The sequence below is a fragment of the Bombina bombina genome, chromosome 6, assembly GCF_027579735.1.
Source record: "Bombina bombina isolate aBomBom1 chromosome 6, aBomBom1.pri, whole genome shotgun sequence".
NCBI classification, from domain to species: Eukaryota; Metazoa; Chordata; class Amphibia; order Anura; family Bombinatoridae; genus Bombina; species Bombina bombina.
In genome coordinates this window covers 104,367,435-104,389,594 of record NC_069504.1, presented here as the reverse complement: position 1 = coordinate 104,389,594, position 22,160 = coordinate 104,367,435, and the positions used below count along the sequence as shown (strand labels likewise).

Here is a 22,160-nt window from a genome sequence, read left to right as displayed (position 1 = left end):
TCCATTTCTCCAATAGGGAATAAGATTTCTAAAATATTTCAAGAGCCAGTTTATTTATTTCAAATTATTATTCTTCTAGCTATTAGTGTGTATTTTCTAAAAATAAGCTTTTTCTTCCTTGTACTCCTACCCTCAAGTCCCTGCCTAATTATATTTCAAAGTCTACTTACTATTGTGTATTGATTGTGTAATTGCTATTTGTAATTTTTCTGTCTAGAATTATAATGGAGCATACTGGAACTGTCCAAATTAATTTAAATGTATATTCTTTAGATGGTATATCCTGTAAACACTTATTTAGGTGTATTTTTTGCAAGTGTTTTACTCCACCAGCTTGGCTATGCATTTCATGTATGGATCATCTTATGTATTCTAATCAGTCGAATGCTGCCCTTACCTCTGAAGGAATCTGTCCTCCATCTGTTTATACAGTACAAGGGAGGCTCCAGGATTGAAAGATTTTGTGCACTCAACTGTGTCTGAGATGTTGGCAACCATGCCTCCTCCAAGTAAGCGCAAAAGAGTCTCCAACAAAGAACTGTTGATTTATTTTGTCATTTTGAATCTCTTCCTCTATTAATCAGACTCTAACACCTCAGATCCGTCTTCTGAAGGTGCAGTACTATCTGATGATCAGAAGTCAGTTACCGATTAGGATGCAGAAAAATTAATCAAACAGTTGGATTTAATTTTCAAACCTTCTGTTAAGACCCCAGAGGTTTGTCCTGTTCTAGAGGTGATAATTGAGGCTATTACCAAAGAATGGTCAAAGCCTGGCCTGCCTTTTAACCCATCTTCTGCATTTAAAATGATTTTTCCATTACAAACTGCTAGATTTGAACTTTGGGAAACAAACCCATTGGTGTATGGCGTCATCTCCACCCTAGCAAAACGCACTACTGTTCCTTTGTGTCAGGATGCCAGGAATCAGACTGAGACAAGAAGTGCAAAAATAATCACACCTTTATTAATAGCAAAAAATAATAAAAAGTCCACAAGTCAAATAACAAGCCAGGAATCAAAACCAGAACTGGTAGTCAGACGAGCCGAGTCAGGAGCCAAAGTAAATAGTCAGACAAGCTGGAATCAGGAACAAGGAGAACAGCAGAGTCGGGAACAAGCCAGGGATCAGGAACCAGGAGGGACGTCAGACAGCCAGGTAATACACAGGAGCTCTCACAAACAGGTCTGAGACAATGCAACTGCATCCTGTCTCACACGGATGATGTACACCAGTCTGGCCATAAAAGGAAGTGCAGGAAATGAGCAGCATCACACAGTATGCACCAGAGTCAGGAAGAGAGGTGAGTAAAATGGCTGCCAGCAGCACATGGCAAACAGATCAGGGAAAAAACCCTGACACTTTGGAGGCTAGTATTTCCTTAGAGACCCTATGGATAGAAAATTTAAGTCAGGCTTTTCTTCAAGCGGGTTATTTTTTTATGCCAGCTATCAGTATTGCTTGCGTGGCTGCAGCTTCTTCTCTTTGGTGTAATATTATTTTTTTATCAGATTTCAGATGATTCTGTTAACAAAGAGTTTCAATGAAGTATGACATTTCTTAGGTCAGCAAATGTTTTCATCTGTGATGCTATTGTTGACATTATTACAATCGATGCCAAAAATATGGCCTTATCAGTTTTGACCAGAAGAGCTTTGTGGGTCAAATCAAGGTCAGCTGACATGGTTTCAAAACCTAGACTTTTATAATTTTCTTTCCAAGGAAAGATTTTATTTGAGCCTAGTCTACTTACTATCATTTCTACTGTGACTGGAGGTAAAAGAGCTTTTCTCCCTTAGGACAAAAAAATCTAAGGGAAAGAATTAAGCCTTTAATCGCTTTCATTCCTATTGCCAAAATCAGGTCTCTTCTAGTTCTTCCTCGAAATCTTATCCCAATTGAAGCAAGGCGAAATAGTCACAAAAAGCCTTCCTCCACTACCTAGTCTGCATGAAGGAGTGTCTCCTGATCCAGGTGCTCTTCTAGTAGGCAGATTACACCTTTTTTCAGAAGGCCTGGTTGCATTCTATACAATATTCTTGGGTGCTAAACATAGTTTCTCAGGCATACAGAGGAAGGTTTCTTCTGCCCCATGTTCCAAAGGACATTGTGAAGGTACAAGCCTTTTTTCATTGTGTTCAGTATCTAGAACAGTTCCAATATCAAAACAAGGCCAGGTTTTTATTCCAAAATGTTCATAGTTCCCAAAAATGAGAGAACTTTCAGGCCTTTTCTGTACTTGAAAACTCTAAACAAGTTTTTCAGGGTTCCTAATTTCAAATTTGAAACAATCCGGACTATTCTTCCCCTTGTTCAACAAGGGCAATATATTTTCAAGATAGACTTGAAGGATGCTTACCTTCATATTTTTATCCACAAAGACCATATTCAGTTCCTAAGATTTGCCTATTAGGACATACATTTTTACTTTGTTGCTCTCACATTTGGCCTGGCTACTGTTCCCAGATGTTTTTTACAAAAGTTCTGGGAATTCTTTTGTCTATTATAAGAGCTCAGGGTATTTTGGTGGCACCATACCTAGATGGTATCTTGGTACAGGTTCCGGGGGGTAGTTATCAAGCCGTCAACCTCAAATACGCTGCGTATTCCGCAGCGTATTTGTGGCGAGGCTGATACGCCTTAGTTATCAAAGGCTCGAGACCGGCAAAAGTAGAATTTTGTGACGTCAGCTTCGATCCGCCGGACTCAGTCCGACACAGATCGATTCTTACGTCACTCCAGATGTTCCGCACACAAGTGCGGCACATTCTCACTACTTTTGCTAGCTATCAAAAAACTAGCAGGTACGATCAGCAGTTTTACGGCCCAGCGTACCTGGTTTTCAAAGCGCCAGCCTGGAGGCGGCGGATCCCATAGGAATCAATGGGAGTCTGACCATAGCGAAAGTACAAGTTCGCTGCTGACAGACATCCCATTGATTCCTATGGGAGCTGTCTACACCTAACACCCTAACATGTACCCCGAGTCTAAACACCACTAATCTGACCCCCCCTACACCGCCGCAACTAAATAAAGTTATTACCCCCTAAACCGCCGCTCCCGGAGCCCACCGCAAGCTACTCTATACATATTAACCCCTAAACCGCCGCTCCCGGAGCCCACCGCAACTATAATAAATTTATTAACCCCTATCCTGCCCCCCACTATGCCGCCGCCACTGTAATAAAATGATTAACCCCTAAACCTAACCCTAACCCTAACGCCCCCTAACTTAAATATTAATTAAATAAATCTAAATAAATTAACTCTTATTAACTAAATGAATCCTATTTAAAACTAAATACTTACCTTTAAAATAAACCCTAATATAGCTACAATATAAATAATAATTATATTCTAGCTATCTTAGGATTTTTTTTTATTTTACAGGTACCTTTCAATTTATTTTAACCATGTACAATAGCTATTAAATAGTTATTAACTATTTAATAGCTTACCTAGCTAAAATAAAGAGAAATGTACCTGTGAAATAAATCCTAACCTAAGTTACAATTACACCTAACACTACACTATACTTTAATAAATTATTCCTATTTAAAAATAAATACTTACCTGTAAAATAAACCCTAAGATAGCTACAATGTAATTAATAATTATATTATAGCTATCTTAGGATTTATATTTATTTTACAGGTAACTTTGTATTTATTTTAGCTAGTTAGAATAGTTATTAAATAGTTATTAACTATTTAATAACTACCTAGCTAAAAGAAATACAAAATTACCTGTAAAATAAATCCTAACTTAAGTTACAATTAAACCTAATACTACACTATCATTAAATTAACTAAATAAACTACCTACAAAGAACTACAATGAAATACAATTACATAAACTAACTAAAGTACAAAAAATAAAAAAAGCTAAGTTACAAAAAATAAAAAATTAAGTTACAAACATGTTAAAAATATTACAACAATTTTAAGCTACTTACACCTAATCTAAGCCCCCTAATAAAATAACAAACCCCCCCAAAATAAAAAAAATCCCTACCCTATTCTAAATTACATAAATTTCAAAGCTCTTTTACCTTACCAGCCCTTAAAAGGGCCATTTGTGGGGGCATGCCCCAAAAAGTTCAGCTCTTTTGCCTGTAAAAGAAAAATACAACCCCCCCCCCCAACATTAAAACCCACCACCCACATACCCCTAATCTAACCCAAACCCCCCTTACAAAAACCTAACAATAATCCCCTGAAGATCATCCTACCTTGAGTCGTCTTCACTCAGCCGAGCCACCGATGGAACTGAAGAGGACATCCGGAGCGGAAGAAGTTAATCCTCCAAGCGGCGCTGAAGAAATCTTCCATCCGATGAAGTCATCATCCAGGCGGCGCTGAAGAAGTCTTCGATCCGGCCGATGTCATCTTCAAAGAGGCGCTGAAGAGGTCTTCTATCCGGGCGAAGTCATCTTCCAAGCCGGGTCTTCAATCTTCCTTCCGCCGACGCGGAACCACCTTCTTCACCGACGGACTACGACGAATGACGGCTCCTTTAAGGGACGTCATCCAAGATGGCGTCCCCTCAATTCCGATTGGCTGATAGGATTCTATCAGCCAATCGGAATTAAGGTAGGAAAATCTGATTGGCTGATGGAATCAGCCAATCAGATTCAAGTTCAATCCGATTGGCTGATCCAATCAGCCAATCAGATTGAGCTCGCATTCTATTGGCTGATCGGAACAGCCAATAGAATGCGAGCTCAATCTGATTGGCTGATTCCATCAGCCAATCAGATTTTCCTACCTTAATTCCGATTGGCTGATAGAATCCTATCAGCCAATCGGAATTGAGGGGACGCCATCTTGGATGACGTCCCTTAAAGGAGCCGTCATTCGTCGTAGTCCGTCGGTGAAGAAGGTGGTTCCGCGTCGGCGGAAGGAAGATTGAAGACCCGGCTTGGAAGATGACTTCGCCCGGATAGAAGACCTCTTCAGCGCCTCTTTGAAGATGACATCGGCCGGATCGAAGACTTCTTCAGCGCCGCCTGGATGATGACTTCATCGGATGGAAGATTTCTTCAGCGCCGCTTGGAGGATTAACTTCTTCCGCTCCGGATGTCCTCTTCAGTTCCATCGGTGGCTCGGCTGAGTGAAGACGACTCAAGGTAGGATGATCTTCAGGGGATTAGTGTTAGGTTTTTGTAAGGGGGGTTTGGGTTAGATTAGGGGTATGTGGGTGGTGGGTTTTAATGTTGGGGGGGGGGGTTGTATTTTTCTTTTACAGGCAAAAGAGCTGAACTTTTTGGGGCATGCCCCCACAAATGGCCCTTTTAAGGGCTGGTAAGGTAAAAGAGCTTTGAAATTTATGTAATTTAGAATAGGGTAGGGATTTTTTTTATTTTGGGGGGGTTTGTTATTTTATTAGGGGGCTTAGATTAGGTGTAAGTAGCTTAAAATTGTTGTAATATTTTTAACATGTTTGTAACTTAATTTTTTATTTTTTGTAACTTAGCTTTTTTTATTTTTTGTACTTTAGTTAGTTTATGTAATTGTATTTCATTGTAGTTCTTTGTAGGTAGTTTATTTAGTTAATTTAATGATAGTGTAGTATTAGGTTTAATTGTAACTTAAGTTAGGATTTATTTTACAGGTAATTTTGTATTTCTTTTAGCTAGGTAGTTATTAAATAGTTAATAACTATTTAATAACTATTCTAACTAGCTAAAATAAATACAAAGTTACCTGTAAAATAAATATAAATCCTAAGATAGCTATAATATAATTATTAATTACATTGTAGCTATCTTAGGGTTTATTTTACAGGTAAGTATTTATTTTTAAATAGGAATAATTTATTAAAGTATAGTGTAGTGTTAGGTGTAATTGTAACTTAGGTTAGGATTTATTTCACAGGTACATTTCTCTTTATTTTAGCTAGGTAAGCTATTAAATAGTTAATAACTATTTAATAGCTATTGTACATGGTTAAAATAAATTGAAAGGTACCTGTAAAATAAATATAAATCCTAAGATAGCTAGAATATAATTCTTATTTATATTGTAGCTATATTAGGGTTTATTTTAAAGGTAAGTATTTAGTTTTAAATAGGATTCATTTAGTTAATAAGAGTTAATTTATTTAGATTTATTTAATTAATATTTAAGTTAGGGGGGCGTTAGGGTTAGACTTAGGTTTAGGGGTTAATCATTTTATTACAGTGGCGGCGGCGTAGTGGGGGGCAGGATAGGGGTTAATAAATTTATTATAGGTTGCGGCGGGTTCATGGAGCGGCGGTTTAGGGGTTAAACTATTTATTTAGTTGCGGAGAGGTGCGGGATCAGCAGGATAGGGGTTAATAATTTTATAATAGAGGGCGACGGTGTAGGGGGGGCAGGATAGGGGTTACTAGGTATAATGTAGGTGGCAGCGGTGTCCGGGAGCGGCGGTTTAGGGGTTAATACATTTATAAGACTTGCGGCGGGGTCTAGGAGCGGCGGTTTAGGGGTTAATACATTTATAAGACTTGCGGCGGGGTCTAGGAGCGGCGGTTTAGGGGTTAGTAACTTTATTTAGTTGCGGGGGCCTCCGGGGGCGCCGGTATAGGGGGTAGAACAGTGTAGTTTAGTGTGAGTGCTTAGTGACAGGCTAGCAATAAAGCTGGGAAAAAGCCGAAGGGCAGCGAGATCGGATGAGTGATAACTGTCACAGTCCGCTGCTCATCGCCCCGCGGCTTTTTGACAGCTTTATTTGATAACTTAGGCGAACGTATTCAAGGTCCGCGGCGGCGAAGGTAGGCGAGCTTAGGCGGACGTATTGGACCGGCGAAGCCGGAAAAGTAGACGGCTTGATAAGTAGCCCCCTCCATCTTTACTTTTAGCAGTATCTCATACCAACATGTCCAGAGTCTCCTTTCTAGGAGTCATTATAGACTTGATAACCATTAGACTTTTTTGGCAGATCAAAGGAGAACAAATTTACAGTCAACAAGAGTGAGATTACAATCTCTACCCAATTCTACTGTAGTCTTGTGCATGCAAATATTAGGTGATGCCATTCAGTGTGCTCAATTTTGTGTGAAAGCTCTTCAGTTATGCATGCTACGTCAGTGGTGCAAGGACTACACTCAACTTTTTTAAAGGATCCTTGTGAATCCCACAACAAGGAATTTTCTATCCTGGTGGTTAGAGAACCAATCCATTTCTCAGGGAGCATCATTTATCTGTCCAACTTGGACAGTAATCACAGCAGACACAATGTAGAACCAGGAGAGCACAAGGTGTTCAGTCTCCTCAGGAGTCGAGGTTACCAATAAATATCCTAGAACTCTGTATCTTCAGCGCTCGTCAGAGCACGCTTATCCTGAAAGAAGAGACATACCTGCTTTTTCAGTCTGACAATATCTAGCGATGAAGGAAGTTTCACATATTCTGTCTTGGGCAAAGAACAATCATTACATGATTTCTGCAATTCATATCCCAGGGGTAAGAAATTGGGAAGCAGATTTTCTGAATCATCAATCTTCATCCAGGGGAATGGTCTTTACATCAGGACGTATTCAGTCAGATTGTAGATCTGTGTGTTCTGATTGATTTCTTGTTTTAACTAAAAACTTCCTAGATAGTTTGCAAGATCCAGAGATTCACAGGCTGAGTTTGTAGATGCTCTAGCAGCTCCATGGTCATTTAATCTTGCTTACATTTTTCCTCCAGTGGTTCTGCCATCCAGAGTGATATCTCAGATCAAACAAGAGCAATTGTCAGTCATTTTTCGTCCATTATGGCCTCGCAAAAACTTGGTTTGCAGATCTGGTCCAGATGTCCAGTTGTAAAAACCATGTGAGGGGCTAAACTTTGTACAATTCCCCTCTTACTGTACACATGGTTTTTACTGGTTTTATTAATGTTTTATTAAATTTTGATTTTATACTATACCCAGTATTAGTGTACAGTTTTGTTGCTACCTTTAAATCAGGATCTGCTATCCAGAACAGCCCTCAGAGTGCCAGCAGCCTGGGTTTAGTGAGCTGGAGCACTAGCCTGGGTTCAGTGAGGTGGAGCACTAGCCTGGGTTCAGTGAGCTGGAGCACTAGCCCGGGTTCAGTGAGCTGGAGCACTAACCCGGGTTCAGTGAGCTGGAGCACTAACCCGGGTTCAGTGAGCTGGAGCAGTAGCCTGGGTTCAGTGAACTGGAGCAGTAGCCTGGGTTCAGTGAGCTGGAGCACTAGCCTGGGTTCAGTGAGCTGGAGCACTAGCCCTGGTTCAGTGTGCTGGAGTACAAGCCTGGGTTCAGTGAGCTGGAGTACAAGCCTGGGTTCAGTGAGCTGGAGCACTAGCCCGGGTTCAGTGAGATGGAGCACTTGCCCGGGTTCAGTGAGCTGGAGCAGTAGCCTGGGTTCAGTGAGCTGGAGCACTAGCCTGGGTTCAGTGAGCTGGAGTACAAGCCTGGGTTCAGTGAGCTGGAGTACTGTGAATCTCCAGAACGCTTCCATCAGCACACTAGGGTGCGGCAACTTTATGTGATTACATTGTATCCTTATTTTGATAAATACTAGATGGAACTTCTGATATGCACATGAGGCACCCATGAACCCCGCCCAGTTATATTAATTATTTAAGATTTTCTTCCTGCTTTGTCCTTTGCTACATTTTACTACTTCTGCTTGCTTGGCTGTTTGTCATACTGGCATACCAGTTAGATGGGGGATGAAGTGATTTGGTAATCTTTGCCTTCTCCTAGTGGCAGGGCGTTAAATCCCAGGAGTAATGGATTGTGGACACACACCACCACAAAAGAAATTAATTTATCAGGTAAGCATACATTTTGTTTTTGGTGAGCAGGTAAGATAAAATGTATTTAAGTTGTATTATAGGTTCACTTGTTTCCATTGATGCTTATTGTTGTAGCACCAGCATATAGTGCAACTTTAATTTATTTTAGTTTTATGAGGGACATTTACAATGAAATTCAATTTAAAATACTTCAAATAGCAAAATTGTAAAAGTAATGAATTAATACTGATTTCCCCAAATTATTTAAAAAGCATTTTCTCTTGTAAGATGTATCGAGTCCACGGATTCATCCATACTTGTGGGATATTCTCCTTCCCTACAGGAAGTGGCAAAGAGAGCACCCACAGCAGAGCCGTCTATATAGCTCCTCCCTTAGCTCCGCCCCCTAGTCATTCTCTTTGCCTGCTTAACTGCTAGGAAGGGTAAAGTGAGTGTGGTGACAAAAGTGTTAGTTTTTATTTTCTCAAGCAAAAGTTTGTTATTTTAAATGGTACCGGTGTGTGCTATTTACTCTCTGGCAGAAAAGGGACGAAGATTTCTGCAGGGAGGATGATGATCTTAGCACTTTGTAACTAAGATCCACTGCTGTTCTCACAAGGGCTGAAGAGTACAGGAAAACTTCAGTTGGGGGAACGGTTTGCAGGCTAAACTACATTGAGGTATGTTCAGTCTATTTTTTTCTAGACAGACTGTGTTATTTCTAGAAAGGGCTGACAATATCCCCATGAGGGAAGGGTAAGCTGTATTCAGTAAAAGAGGAATCCCAGCTTGCATAAAGGGCTCATTAGTTACTGGTGACACTGATAGGAAAAAAAAACGTTTTAGTTTTATTGCATATATAACGTTTTTTGAGGGACTTTGAGGGGTCTTTGTGGCTAAATTAAGGGTTTTTAACCCACATGGCTAGTTTAGAATACACTTTGTAGTGTTTATTTTAGGCCCCATAACATCGAGTGAGGTGGGAGGGGCCTATTTTCGCGCCTCAGTTGCGCCGTTTTTTTTTCCTCAGGAGCATCCAGCTACTTCCTCAGAGCTTTCTACTGTATTTGAGGGCTGTAAAGAGATTTTTTTCCCCACAAATCGTTCCTAAAGGGCAGGTAGGCGCCACAGCAGAGCTGTGGCAAGGTGCTGAACGTTATTTTACCGGTTTTTATATTTTTTCAATCCGGTTTTTACATTAAGGGGTTAATTGTTTATTTGCATAGTTGTGCAAAGTTACTAAGGCTTTATGATGCTACTGTAAAAATTTCGTTTTGTTTACTGCTTTTTTACACTGTTTTGCAGACTTTGTGCAGCTTTTTTTCTCTTAAAGGCACAGTACCGTTTTTGTTTAAAGTGTTATTTACTTTAATTAAATTCAATATGTTTGGAAGCCATTGTGGAATCCCCTCTTAGAATGTGTCCCACTTGCACTGATATGTCTATAAATTATAAAGAGCATATTTTAGCACTTAAAAATATTGCAATAGATGATTCTCAGACAGAAAGAAATGAGGGTTTAACATCTAGCTCTACCCAAGTGTCACAACCAGTAACGCCCGCACAAGTGACGCTAAGTACCTCTAGTGCGTCGCATTCATTTACTTTACAAGACATGGCCACAGTTATGAATAAAACCCTCACAGAGGTTTTTCTAAACTGCCTGGTTTACAAGGAAAACGTGAAAGCTCTGGTTTAAGAACAAATGCTGAGCAGTCTGACGCTTTAGTAGCCGTATCCGATATACCCTCACAATGTTCTGAAGTAGGGGTAAGGGATTTGTTATCTGAGGGAGAGATTTCTGATTCTGGAAAGACGCTCCCTCAGACAGATTCTGATATGACGGCCTTTAAATTTAAGCTTGAACACCTCCGCTTAATGCTCAAGGAGGTATTAGCTACTCTAGATGATTGTGACCCTATAGTGGTCCCAGAGAAATTGTGTAAAATGGACAGATACTTAGAGGTTCCTGTTTACACTGATGTTTTTCCAGTCCCTAAGAGGATTGTGACTATTGTTAATAAGGAGTGGGATAGACCAGGTATTCCGTTCTCTCCCCCTCCTGTTTTTAAGAAAATGTTTCCCATATCTGACACCATACAGGACTCGTGGCAGACAGTTCCTAAGGTGGAGGGAGCTATTTCTACTAGGGTTGCACCGATACCGATACTAGTATCGGTATCGGTGCCGATACCAAGTATTTGCATGAGTACTTGTACTCGTGCAAATGCACCAATACTTAAACCGATACCTCCAATTCCTAGCCATACGCCATCTTGTGGCGTTTTTCAAACTGCATGTTCCCATTTCATTTTAAGCTGGAGTGGAGACTTAACTAAAAATTGTTCACTTATGTTCTGCCAATACAAATTGCTGTTATTTGTATTATTGCACGGCAGAGCAGTGCTAAAAAAGCTGCTACTTTAAAGCTGGAAGCCTACCTGGGAGGTAGGCTCACTGCACCTCATTCAGGCAAACTCCTTAAGTACTGGGCAGTTAATAAACTGAGATTTAATGGCCCAAAAATATCTTTCTGACCCATGCAGTAGTGTGAAAAGTGAAAGACTGTTCAGCTTAGCGTCAAACGTTCTTACTGATAGCATAAACAGACTTATAGCTGAACATGCAGAGATGCTTCTGTTCCTTAATAAGAACTTGTCACTAACTTTTGAAAAATGATTCTAATTGATAGATTGCCTGTTATACTGCTAGTTCTCATCCTAAACAATTGTGCTCAAAACATACTGTACTCTGAGGGACATCCTTAGCCAGGGCTGGACTGGGAATAGAAAGCAGCCCTGGAAAAATATGAAGACCAGCCCTATTTTCTGTTGAGTCAGTAGAATGCAAATGCCCCATTTTTCTCAAAGGGGATTACTGGGTACTCCTTCCCCAATATTATTTTCATAATTAAATTATATAACTTTTTATTAAGTACAAATGTCAGATTGATGTTATATAGGCACCCTACAACCCAATTGCATCCAGTAATCACCCCTTTAAATTGTAGCTTCCCAGCCCCAGCTGTTGCAGCTGTTATTTATTGTTGTTATTATTAATATATGTTATTGTAATATTTTTATTTCTAAACATGTTCTGTGAACTTTGTGACAACAAGCACATAAAACTGTTTTATTATTTCAAAATGTCTTTTGAGTTACAGTTCATAATTATAAAGAAGCGATCTTAAATCATTAGTCAGTATTGTGCTTGGTAAACTGTCATGACATAAAAAAAAGTATCGGTAATTGGTATCGGTGAGTATTTGAAAGAAAGTATCGTTACTTGTCTTAAAAAAGTGGTATCGGTGCAACCCTAATTTCTACTCTTGCTAAGCGTATAACTATACCTATCGAAGACAGTTGTGCTTTCAAAGATCCTATGGATAAAAAAATTAGAGGGTCTCCTAAAGAAAATTTTTGTTCATCAAGGTTTTCTTCTCCAACCTATTGCATGCATTGTTCCTGCTTTCTGGTTTGAGGCTCTAGAAGAGGCTCTCCAGGTGGAGACTACATTAGAGGATATTATGGATAGAATTAAGGCCCTAAAGTTGGCTAATTCTTTCATTACAGATGCCGCTTTCCAAATGGCTAAATTAGTGGCAAAGAATTCAGGTTTTGCCATTTTAGCATGCAGGGCGCTATGGCTTAAGTCCTGGTCTGCTGATGTGTCATCAAACTCTAAACTGTTGAACATCCCTTTCAAAGGAAAGACCCTATTCGGGCCTGCACTGAAAGAGATTATTTCAGACATGACTGGAGGGAAAGGCCATGCCCTCCCTCAGGATAAAACAAATAAGATGAGGACCAAACAAAATAATTTTCGTTCCTTTCGGAACTTCAAGAGTGTTCCCACTTCAGCTTCCCCTGCAGCAAAGCAAGAGGGGAATTCTGGCCAATCCAAGTCAGTCTGGAGACCTAACCAGGCTTGGAACAAGGGTAAACAGGCCAAGAAGCCTGCAGCTGCCTCTAAGACAGCATGAAGGGGTAGCCCCCGATCCGGGACCGGATTTAGTAGGGGGCAGACTCTCTCTCTTCGCTCAGGCTTGGGCAAGAGATGTTCACGATTCCTGGGCTTTAGAAATTGTTTCCCAAGGATATCTTCTGGACTTCAAAGACTCCCCCCCCAAGGGGGAGATTTCACATTTCTCAATTGTCTGCAAACCAGACAAAGAGAGAGGCGTTCTTACGCTGTGTAGAAGACCTACATACCATGGGAGTGATCCGCCCAGTTCCAAAAGCAGAACAGGGGCTAGGTTTTTACTCCAATCTGTTTGTGGTTCCCAAAAAAGAGGCAACTTTCAGACCGATCTTGGATCTCAAAATTCTAAACAAATTCCTCAGAGTACCATCTTTTAAGATGGAGACTATTTGGACTATGCTTCCTCTGATCCAGGAGGGTCAATATATGACTACCGTGGATTTAAAGGATGCATATCTACACATCCCTATTCACAGAGATCATCATCAATTCCTCAGATTCGCCTTTCTGGACAGGCATTACCAGTTTGTGGCCCTTCCTTTCGGGTTGGCCACGGCTCCCAGAATTTTCACAAAGGTGCTAGGGTCCCTTTTGGCGGTTCTAAGACCGCGGGGTATAGCAGTGGCGCCTTATCTAGACGACATCTTAATTCAGGCGTCGTCTTTCCAGCAAGCCAAGTCTCACATGGACATAGTATTGGCTTTTCTGAGATCTCACTGATGGAAGGTGAACATAAAAAAGAGTTCTCTCGTCCCTCTCCCAAGAGTTTCCTTCCTAGGGACTCTAATAGACTCGGTAGAAATGAAAATATTTCTGACGGAGGTCAGAAAATCAAAACTTTTAACCACTTGCCGAGCTCTTCATTCCATTCATCGGCCATCAGTGGCTCAATGTATGGAGGTAATCGGACTCATGGTAGCGGCAATGGACATAATTCCTTTTGCCCGCCTACACCTCAGACCACTGCAGCTATGCATGCTCAAACAGTGGAATGGGGATTATGCAGATTTATCTCCTCAACTGCATCTGGACCAAGAGACCAGAGATTCTCTTCTATGGTGGTTGTCTCAGGACCACCTGTCTCAGGGAATGTGTTTCCGCAGGCCAGAGTGGCTCATAGTAACGACAGATGCCAGCCTGTTAGGCTGGGGTGCAGTCTGGAAATCCCTGAAAGCACAGGGCTTATGGTCTCGGGAGGAAACTATCCTCCCAATAAACATTCTAGAACTGAGAGCGATATACAATGCGCTTCAGGCGTGGCCTCAGCTAGCTTCGGCCAAATTCATCAGGTTTCAGTCGGACAACATCACGACTGTAGCCTATATCAATCATCAAGGAGGAACACAGAGTTCTCTAGCGATGATGGAGGTAACCAAAATAATCCGATGGGCGGAGGATCACTCTTGCCATCTCTCAGCAATCCATACCCCATGGGTAGAGAACTGGGAGGCGGATTTCCTAAGTCCACAGACTTTTCATCCGGGGGATTGGGAGCTCCATCCGGAGGTTTTTGCCCAGCTGACTCAGCTATGGGGCACACCAGAATTGGATCTGATGGCTTCCCGACAGAACGCCAAACTTCCTTGTTACGGGTCCAGGTCCCGGGATCCCCAGGCGGTATTGGTAGATGCTCTAGCAGTGCCCTGGTCCTTCAACCTGGCTTATGTATTTCCACCGTTTCCTCTCCTCCCACGTCTGGTTGCCAGAATCAAGCAGGAGAGGGCTTTGTTGATTCTGATAGTGCCTGTGTGGCCACGCAGGACTTGGTATGCAGACCTGGTGGACATGTCATCTGTTCCACCGTGGACTCTGCCAGTGAGGCAGGACCTTCTAATCCAAGGCCCATTCAAGCATCCAAATCTAATTTCTCTGTGTCTGACTGCTTGGAGATTGAACGCCTGATTCTATCAAAGCGTGGTTTCTCTGAGTCGGTCATTGATACCCTGATTCAGGCTAGAAAGCCTGTCACCAGGAAAATCTATCATAAGATTTGGCACAAATATCTTTGTTGGTGTGAATCCAAGGGTTACTCATGGAGTAAGATTAGGATTCCTAGAATTTTGTCCTTTCTCCAAGAAGGATTGGAGAAGGGATTATCAGCTAGTTCCTTAAAGGGACAAATATCTGCTTTGTCTGTTCTTTTACACAAACGTCTGGCAGATGTCCCAGACGTTCAAGCATTTAGTCAGGCCAGGTCAGGATCAAGCCTGTATTTAAACCTGTTGCTCCACCATGGAGCCTAAACTTGGTTCTTAAAGTTCTTCAAGGGGTTCCGTTTGAACCTATGCATTCCATAGATATTAAGCTTTTATCTTGGAAAGTTTTGTTTTTAGTAGCTATCGCTTTGGCTCGAAGAGTTTCTGAGCTTTCTGCTTTGCAGTGCGACTCACCTTACCTTGTTTTCCATGCAGATAAGGTGGTTTTGCGTACCAAACCTGGGTTTCTTCCTAAGGTTGTTTCTAATAGGAATATCAATCAGGAGATTGTTGTTCCTTCTCTGTTTCCTAATCCTTCATCAAAGAAGGAATGTCTGTTGCACAATCTTGATGTGGTTTGTGCTTTAAAGTTCTACTTACAAGCAACTAAAGATTTCCGTCAAACATCTTCTTTGTTTGTTGTTTATTCTGGTAAACAGAGAGGTCAAAAGGCTACGGCTACCTCTCTTTCCTTTTGGCTGAAAAGCATCATCCGTTTGGCTTATGAGACTGCTGGACAGCAGCCTCCTGAAAGAATTACTGCTCATTCTATTAGAGCAGTGGCTTCCACATGGGCTTTTAAAAATGAGGCTTCTGTTGAACAGATTTGTAAGGCGGCGACTTGATCTTCGCTTCATACCTTTTCCAAATTTTACAAATTCGATACTTTTGCTTCTTCGGATGCTATTTTTGGGAGAAAGGTTTTACAAGCAGTGGTGCCTTCCGTTTAGGGTACCTGTCTTGTCCCTCCCTTCATCCGTGTCCTAAAGCTTTGGTATTGGTTTCCCACAAGTATGGATGAATCCGTAGACTCGATACATCTTACAAGAGAAAACAGAATTTATGCTTACCTGATAAATTTCTTTCTCTTGTGATGTATCGAGTCCATGGCCTGCCCTGTCTGTTTAAGACAGGTAGTATATATATATATATATTTTTTTTTAAACTTCAGTCACCACTTCACCCTATAGTTTCTCCTTTTTCTTCCTAGCCTTCGGTCGAATGACTGGGGGGCGGAGCTAAGAGAGGAGCTATATAGACAGCTCTGCTGTGGGTGCTCTCTTTGCCACTTCCTGTAGGGAAGGAGAATATCCCACAAGTATGGATGAATCCGTGGACTCGATACATCACAAGAGAAAGAAATTTATCAGGTAAGCATAAATTCTGTTTTTTTTTTAATTTAAAGCTGATTTCTACCTTATACAGTATGAGGCTTAGAGATTGTTCTTGAAATGTTGTACAGCTCACCTGGGATTTTCATTTGGGTGTGTGTAATAGAAATTGCATGTTGCTATGGTGAATGCAATACCCATAGTGATAATGCGCTTGTGGGTGTGCAATCCTGGCCTGTGATGTGTTTTGGACACATATCAAGGAATATGATGTCATTTAACTTCTAGAGAACTACATAAGCTATTTGAGAAATATAGTTTGTTAAAAAAATAAAAATTGTATTTGTGTAATTGAGTGTTTCGTGTTCGTGGAAGGTGATAGTCATAATGACAGCATGTGTAACGTGACATAAATTACAATCTTTTACTATTTAATGGCACACATCCTAATCAAATTATTTAACATAACACCTTCAAGATATCAGTCACATGTTTATGCAACAGAATCATGCATGGATCTGCCAAGTGATACAGTCTTTTGTTTTGAGCTGTTTTTAATTTTTTTTTAGCAAAAGATAGATATAAATAATTATATATAAAATATTGCTCACTTATGGACAAGCATTACCAGGATCTACAGATAAAAAGTGTGCACCAACTACAGTTTAACCCTTGGTTGTCAGAGAAACATTATACAATAAATATTACATAATCTGTGTACAAGTAGACGCATTACATCTAAGTTACAATTAGAACTCCCAGCACCCATAGGCCCTGGTTATATGCTCAATCACGTCATCATTATGTATACTCAACACCTCCAGCCCGTAGATATGTTTATGGCCATTGAACGCACAGTGCACCTTTTTTGTCACATTTGCTGTGCTAAGAATGTAATAAAATTGAGTCTGGATTGACAACATGTGTCGCCTGATTTTGAAGACAAGTGCACCCCCATCACAGGAGTGGCGATCACTCACAGGATCCTTCCTATTTTGCGTTATTTTACATCTAGCCCTTAATATAGTGATGTATAACAGGTCCTTGTTAAACAGTGCAACAGCAGTAGATTTGGCATTGCTTAAGTGGTTTATTGGTCTGCAGCACCAAAAAGTAATTAAAAAAGGGACTGTGTCAGTTATTTTTATAAGACGTATATATTTTCCATTTTAGGTGTCATAGTTTGACCTACTTGAGTCTTCGCTTCTGTGAAAATGTAACAGATTCTGGCATTGAGCTTTTAGGAAATATGTTATTGCTGCTTTCTATTGATCTCTCTGGAACAAGCATTACTGACCAGGTTTGTAACATTTTTATAATTTCTTTTTTTTTTTTTAATCCTCCATTGATAAAGAATTAGATGAGCTGATTTTAAAAAGACAAGTAAGTGATACGTTAATGTGGTGTAATGTCACTAGGTATTGGGGTAACAGCCAGCAGGTCAGGTATAGCTGTGTGATGCACAAATGATTTTGAAGAAACAGCACACCTTTGCTTTTTCAGTGGGGCACGGAACAAAAAAGGACTTGCCAGGTCCCAGTCAATCCAGATTCAAAGAGTATTCCAGCCACCAAGTTTTCTTAAAAGACCTTTATTTCACATGGGGTCCCAAACAAACAGTTACAACGTTTCAAGCCACACCAGGCTCTTAATCATGTATGATGATACATGATTAAGAGCCTGGTATGGCTTGAAACGTTGTAACTGTTTGTTTGGGACCCCATGTGAAATAAAGGTCTTTTAAGAAAACTTGGTGGCTGGAATACTCTTTGAATCTGGATAGCTGTGTGATGGCCAACAGTCCAGATCAGGCATAAATGAGTAATGGCTTTAGGGCCAGCATTTCAGGGTAATAGTCTGCAGGCGCATATAACAAAAGTATTATCCAGCAAAGTATTATCCTGACTAGTGGCTCTATAGGTCTGGACAGATGACTAGGGATCGTTTCAGTAAAGATAGCTATAAGAACAAACAACCAAGATTTTAATGGGCATTGCACTAAAAACAATATTATCTATAGCAACTAACAAGCGCTTTAAATTTAAATTTCTTCTGTTATGTGTGATCAGTCCACGGGTCATCATTACTTCTGGGATATAACTCCTCCCCAACAGGAAATGCAAGAGGATTCACCCAGCAGAGCTGCATATAGCTCCTCCCCTCTACGTCAGTCCCAGTCATTCTCTTGCACCCAACAACTAGATAGGATGTGTGAGAGGACTATGGTGATTATACTTAGTTTTTATGACTTCAATCAAAAGTTTGTTATTTTACAATAGCACCGGAGCGTGTTATTACTTCTCTGGCAGAGTTTGAGGAAGAATCTGCCAGAGTTTTTTACTATGATTTTAACCGGAGTTGTTAAGATCATATTGCTGTTCTCGGCCATCTGAGGGAGGTAAAGGCTTCAGATCAGGGGACAGCGGGCAGATGAATCTGCATTGAGGTATGTAGCAGTTTTTATTTTCTGAATGGAATTGATGAGAAAATCCTGCCATACCGTTAAAATGACATGTATGTATACACTTCAGTATTCTGGGGATGGTATTTCACCGGAACTACTCTGTTAAGGGTCACTAATCCTTTTAATAACTATTTATCATGTTAAACGTTTTTGCTGGAATGTAGAATCGTTTACATTGCTGAGGTACTGTGTGAATAAATATTTGGGCATTATTTTCCACTTGGCAGCCTTTTTTGCTTTTATTTGTGACAGTTTCGTTTCTCTTCACTGCTGTGTGGGAGAGGGAGGGGCCGTTTTTGGCGCTCTTTGCTACGCATCAAAAAATTCCAGTCAGTTACTTTTATATTTCCTGCATGATCCGGTTCATCTCTGACAGATCTCAGGGGTCTTCAAACTTCTTTTAAGGGAGGTAAATTCTCTCAGCAGAGCTGTGAGAATTCTTATAGTGACTGTGAATAAAAACGTTGCTTGTATTTTTTATGTCAAATTTAATTATTGTTCTTTTACTAATGGGAACAAACCTTTGCTAAAAGTTGTGTTGTCTTAAAGTTTGATGCTATAACTGTTTTTTCAGTTCATTATTTCAACTGTCATTTAATCGTTTAGTACCTCTTTGAGGCACAGTACGTTTTTGCTAAAAAAGATTATAACCAAGTTGTAAGTTTTTTTGCTAGTGTGTTAAACATGTCTGACTCAGAGGAAGATATCTGTGTCATTTGTTCCAATGCCAAGGTGGAGCCCAATAGAAATTTATGTACTAACTGTATTGATGCTACTTTAAATAAAAGTCAATCTGTACAATGTGAACAAATTTCACCAAACAGCGAGGGGAGAGTTATGCCGACTAACTCGCCTCACGCGGCAGTACCTGCATCTCCCGCCCGGGAGGTGCGTGATATTATGGCGCCTAGTACATCTGGGCGGCCATTACAGATAACATTACAAGATATGGCTACTGTTATGACTGAAGTTTTGTCTAAATTACCAGAACTAAGAGGCAAGCGTGATCACTCTGGGGTGAGAACAGAGTGCGCTGACAATGCTAGGGCCATGTCTGATACTGCGTCACAGCTCGCAGAGCATGAGGACGGAGAGCTTCATTCTGTGGGTGACGGTTCTGATCCAAACAGATTGGACTCAGATATTTCAAATTTTAAATTTAAATTGGAGAACCTCCGTGTATTACTAGGGGAGGTCTTAGCAGCTCTCAACGATTGTAACATCGTTGCAATACCAGAGAAACTGTGCAGGTTGGATAAATACTTTGCGGTACCGGCGAGTACTGAAGTTTTTCCTATACCTAAGAGACTAACTGAAATTGTTACTAAGGAGTGGGATAGACCCGGTGTGCCGTTCTCACCCCCTCCAATATTTAGAAAGATGTTTCCAATAGACGCCACCACTCGGGACTTATGGCAAACGGTCCCCAAGGTGGAGGGAGCAGTTTCTACTTTAGCTAAGCGTACCACTATCCCGGTGGAGGATAGCTGTGCTTTCTCAGATCCAATGGATAAAAAATTAGAGGGTTACCTTAAGAAAATGTTTGTTCAACAAGGTTTTATATTGCAACCCCTTGCATGTATCGCGCCGATTACGGCTGCGGCAGCATTTTGGATTGAGTCGCTGGAAGAGAACCTTAGTTCATCTACGCTAGACGACATTACGGACAGGCTTAGAGTCCTTAAACTAGCTAATTCTTTCATTTCGGAGGCCGTAGTACATTTAACCAAACTTACGGCTAAGAACTCAGGATTCGCCATACAGGCACGTAGGGCGCTGTGGCTAAAATCCTGGTCAGCAGATGTTACTTCTAAGTCCAAATTACTTAATATACCTTTCAAGGGGCAGTCTTTATTTGGGCCCGGTTTGAAAGAAATTATCGCTGACATTACAGGAGGTAAGGGCCACGCCCTACCCCAAGACAAAGCCAAAGCTAAGGCTAGACAGTCTAATTTTCGTCCCTTTCGGAATTTCAAAACAGGAGCAGCATCAACCTCCACTGCACCAAAACAGGAAGGAGCTGTTGCTCGTTACAGGCAAGGCTGGAAGCCTAACCAGGCCTGGAACAAGAGCAAGCAGGCCAGGAAACCTGCTGCTGCCCCAAAGACAGCATGAATCGAGAGCCCCCGATCCGGGACCGGATCTAGTGGGGGGCAGACTCTCTCTCTTCGCCCAGGCCTGGGCAAGAGATGTTCAGGATCCCTGGGCACTAGAGATCATATCTCAGGGATACCTTCTAGATTTCAAATTATCTCCCCCAAGAGGGAGATTTCATCTGTCAAGGTTGTCAACAAACCAGATAAAGAAAGAAGCGTTTCTACGCTGCGTACAAGATCTGTTATTAATGGGAGTGATCCATCCGGTTCCGCGGTCGGAACAAGGACAAGGGTTCTACTCAAACCTGTTTGTGGTTCCCAAAAAAGAGGGAACTTTCAGGCCAATCTTAGATTTAAAGATTCTAAACAAATTCCTAAGAGTTCCATCGTTCAAAATGGAAACTATTCGGACAATTTTACCCATGATCCAAGAGGGTCAGTACATGACCACTGTGGATTTAAAGGATGCTTACCTTCACATTCCGATCCACAAAGATCATCACCGGTACCTAAGGTTTGCCTTCTTAGACAGGCACTACCAGTTTGTAGCTCTTCCATTCGGATTGGCTACGGCTCCAAGAATCTTCACAAAGGTTCTGGGTGCCCTTCTGGCGGTACTAAGACCGCGAGGGATTTCGGTAGCTCCGTACCTAGACGACATTCTAATACAAGCTTCAAGCTTTCAAACTGCCAAGTCTCATACAGAGTTAGTTCTGGCATTTCTAAGGTCGCATGGATGGAAAGTGAACGAAAAGAAGAGTTCTCTCTTTCCTCTCACAAGAGTTCCATTCTTGGGGACTCTTATAGATTCTGTAGAAATGAAGATTTACCTGACAGAAGACAGGTTAACAAAGCTTCAAAACGCATGCCGTGTCCTTCATTCCATTCAACACCCGTCAGTAGCTCAATGCATGGAGGTGATCGGCTTAATGGTAGCGGCAATGGACATAGTACCTTTTGCACGCCTACATCTCAGACCGCTGCAATTATGCATGCTAAGTCAGTGGAATGGGGATTACTCAGATTTGTCCCCTACTCTGAATCTAAATCAAGAGACCAGAAATTCTCTTCTATGGTGGCTTTATCGGCCACACCTGTCCAGGGGGATGCCATTCAGCAGGCCAGACTGGACAATTGTAACAACAGACGCCAGCCTACTAGGTTGGGGCGCTGTCTGGAATTCTCTGAAGGCTCAGGGACTATGGAATCAGGAGGAGAGTCTCCTGCCAATAAACATTCTGGAATTGAGAGCGGTTCTCAATGCCCTTCTGGCTTGGCCCCAGTTAACAACTCGGGGGTTCATCAGGTTTCAGTCGGACAACATCACGACTGTAGCTTACATCAACCATCAGGGAGGGACAAGAAGCTCCCTAGCAATGATGGAAGTATCAAAGATAATTCGCTGGGCAGAGTCTCACTCTTGCCACCTGTCAGCAATCCACATCCCGGGAGTGGAGAACTGGGAGGCGGATTTCTTGAGTCGCCAGACTTTTCATCCGGGGGAGTGGGAACTTCATCCGGAGGTCTTTGCCCAAATACTTCGACGTTGGGGCAAACCAGAGATAGATCTCATGGCGTC

The 22,160-nt window shown here is 41.3% G+C and overlaps 1 protein-coding gene across 1 annotated transcript in view; it reads left to right on the top strand.

The window, feature by feature from the left end:
• FBXL13 (F-box and leucine rich repeat protein 13) overlaps positions 1 to 22,160 on the top strand; it is a 478,799-nt gene that overhangs the window by 318,217 nt on the left and 138,422 nt on the right. The window contains exon 17 of the mRNA XM_053716536.1: positions 17,195 to 17,321. Coding sequence (XP_053572511.1) covers positions 17,195 to 17,321 — 127 coding nt within the window. The remainder of the gene's footprint in view (positions 1 to 17,194; positions 17,322 to 22,160) is intronic.